The 2,203-nt window shown below is 33.2% G+C and overlaps 1 protein-coding gene across 1 annotated transcript; it reads right to left on the bottom strand.

The window, feature by feature from the left end:
* Positions 1-1,035: 1,035 nt before the first annotated feature.
* Positions 1,036-1,376, bottom strand: LOC112680049 (the record flags this gene model as incomplete). Its single annotated transcript, XM_025550038.1, has 1 exon — positions 1,036-1,376. A coding segment is annotated over exon 1 (324 nt), but the record flags the coding sequence as incomplete, so codon positions are not given.
* Between the last annotated feature and the right edge of the window lie 827 nt (positions 1,377-2,203).

Genomic DNA, 2,203 nt, shown 5'->3' with positions numbered 1-2,203 from the left:
GTACGCGTGGTTACGGATTATTTCACGATGTTCTCCGCCAAACAATACGGAAAAGAAGAAAAAATTGACTCGTAAACCCGTTGTACACATTATCATATCACATGCTTATGTTGTCCGATTAACGTGTTACTCGGCCGGCAAATCAATATATAGCGTACCGCATTGACGGTCACCGGTGGCAGTTAGGCCACCGTCGCGTATTTTTTGACCAATCTCGCGACACATTCGAATTTCACAAGCAATTAGTTGCTTCCCCCATTGAAACGGCAATACATGTTTTTAATTTCGAAACAGAACAGTTTTCCGGTTAAACGTTCGTCGTGCACCATAACAAACTCGAGACGTTATTTGAGCATATTATTGGAATACATTATTATGGTGTACGTAATCATAGTTTTCGCGACATGTGCCCGTTGCGCGACGAACGGCGAACTCGATTTCAACATTAAAACTTGACAATGTTACGAAAAAGTTCAGATCAAAAATGAAAACCAAACCGTTTTCGAAACGCTAGAAAAAATCAACTCGTACGAACCAGGACACGCGTTAAACTTCTACAACATATTGCGCCGATGGAGCGATACGTTCGTTTTACGAAGTGTTCGATTCTATTGTGGTGACGAATCGCATGAGAACGTTCATCTATACGTTCGCAACCGTTATAGTCGCTGGACATTACCATAGGCGCAACTAGAAGCCAAACACTGGGGGTGCTAAAATTATGACCCGTGGGGGCTATGCCCCCACACCCCCAAATACCATATTTAAATCTTATAATTACTATAACCATTCTTAAATGAACCATAAAAACATGACACACAATATTTAAGTATACTAACAGTAATATACCTGATATTACATATATTATATTATTTAGGCGATACAAATAAAAAAATCTATTTTATAATTTGTTAAAATTATTATGTATTAATAATATAATTTAAAATTTTTAGCAGTTACTTTTATAAGGTACATTTTATAACTAAATATATAATTCAAAATTCTTACATGTCATACTAATATTATTTTTCTTTTAGTAGTTGAATATTTTTCTAGTATTTCTGATGAAGTAATTTTATTAACAATATCTCTTTCAATATTCAATATTGATAAATCTGTGAAACGCTGTTGCTCCATACTTGCCCTTAGCCAGTTTTTTAGACGACGCATTGAGGAAAAGCTTCTTTCACAAGTAGCAGAACTCACCGGAATTGTAAGAGCAACTTGTAACATTTTATACACGTTTGTAAATGTGGACTCCTTACAAATATCTTTAGTAACATCATGATTATAATTGGAAGGTAAGCAGTTCTTTATAACAAGCATTTCAGCTTTCAACAAATTCAAATTGATATTCATAACAACCTTAAATTAAAATTAATTTATTTATTATTATTAGTACATAAAAAAAATCACTTGCATTGAAATATAACACACTTTATAATGATTTATGAAGTATTGACTCTTTTCATAGTCCATTTCCATAAAACAATCAATCGAACTAGCCATTTCAAGACTTTCATCATAGGTTACAGTTAAAACACTTCACATGAGAAAACAAAATATATTTTATTACAACCATCAACCTTACAGTAATGGGTTTAGAAAATGACAATGGTCAACGAGTAGAACGTATACGGTATACAGTATTGAGTATACATTATAATATGATTTTTGATAAACAAATAGCTAATTCGTGGAACAGCCGGACAATGACATTTGGCGATTTATTGAATAAACTACAGTGACAGTATTCTATAAATAAACTACTGGTTTTATCCATTTATCACTTATCTGTTATCTAACCCTCATATTTTTAAATTATATCAATTGATTACTGCTAACCACGATCTTAGATAAACATATTTAATCGTGCTGCTAATTTATTATCTATGACTGCTATGATATTGTCGATATTAATATATTATATCACGTAATATTTGATATAACGTATAACTATAATCATCACAAACAATTTGTGTTTCTGCTAAAAACGACAAATAAAAATAACTTGCGTAAAATGAACAAAATTATGTTTTTCACGCGATTTTACAATTTATGGTGTTTTTGAACTGGGGATGCTAAATTAAAGTCTGGGGGTGCTGAAGCACCCCCAAGCACCCCCCTAGTTGCGCCTATGGACATTACCATAACCGAAGGACGCGGCTACAGTGTAGTGTATCATAACGATACGCAGTGGCGT

The sequence above is a fragment of the Sipha flava genome, unplaced genomic scaffold (genome assembly GCF_003268045.1).
Source record: "Sipha flava isolate LNK unplaced genomic scaffold, YSA_version1 172_pilon_pilon, whole genome shotgun sequence".
Lineage (NCBI taxonomy): Eukaryota > Metazoa > Arthropoda > Insecta > Hemiptera > Aphididae > Sipha > Sipha flava.
This window is presented reverse-complemented; position numbering and strand designations above follow the sequence as displayed.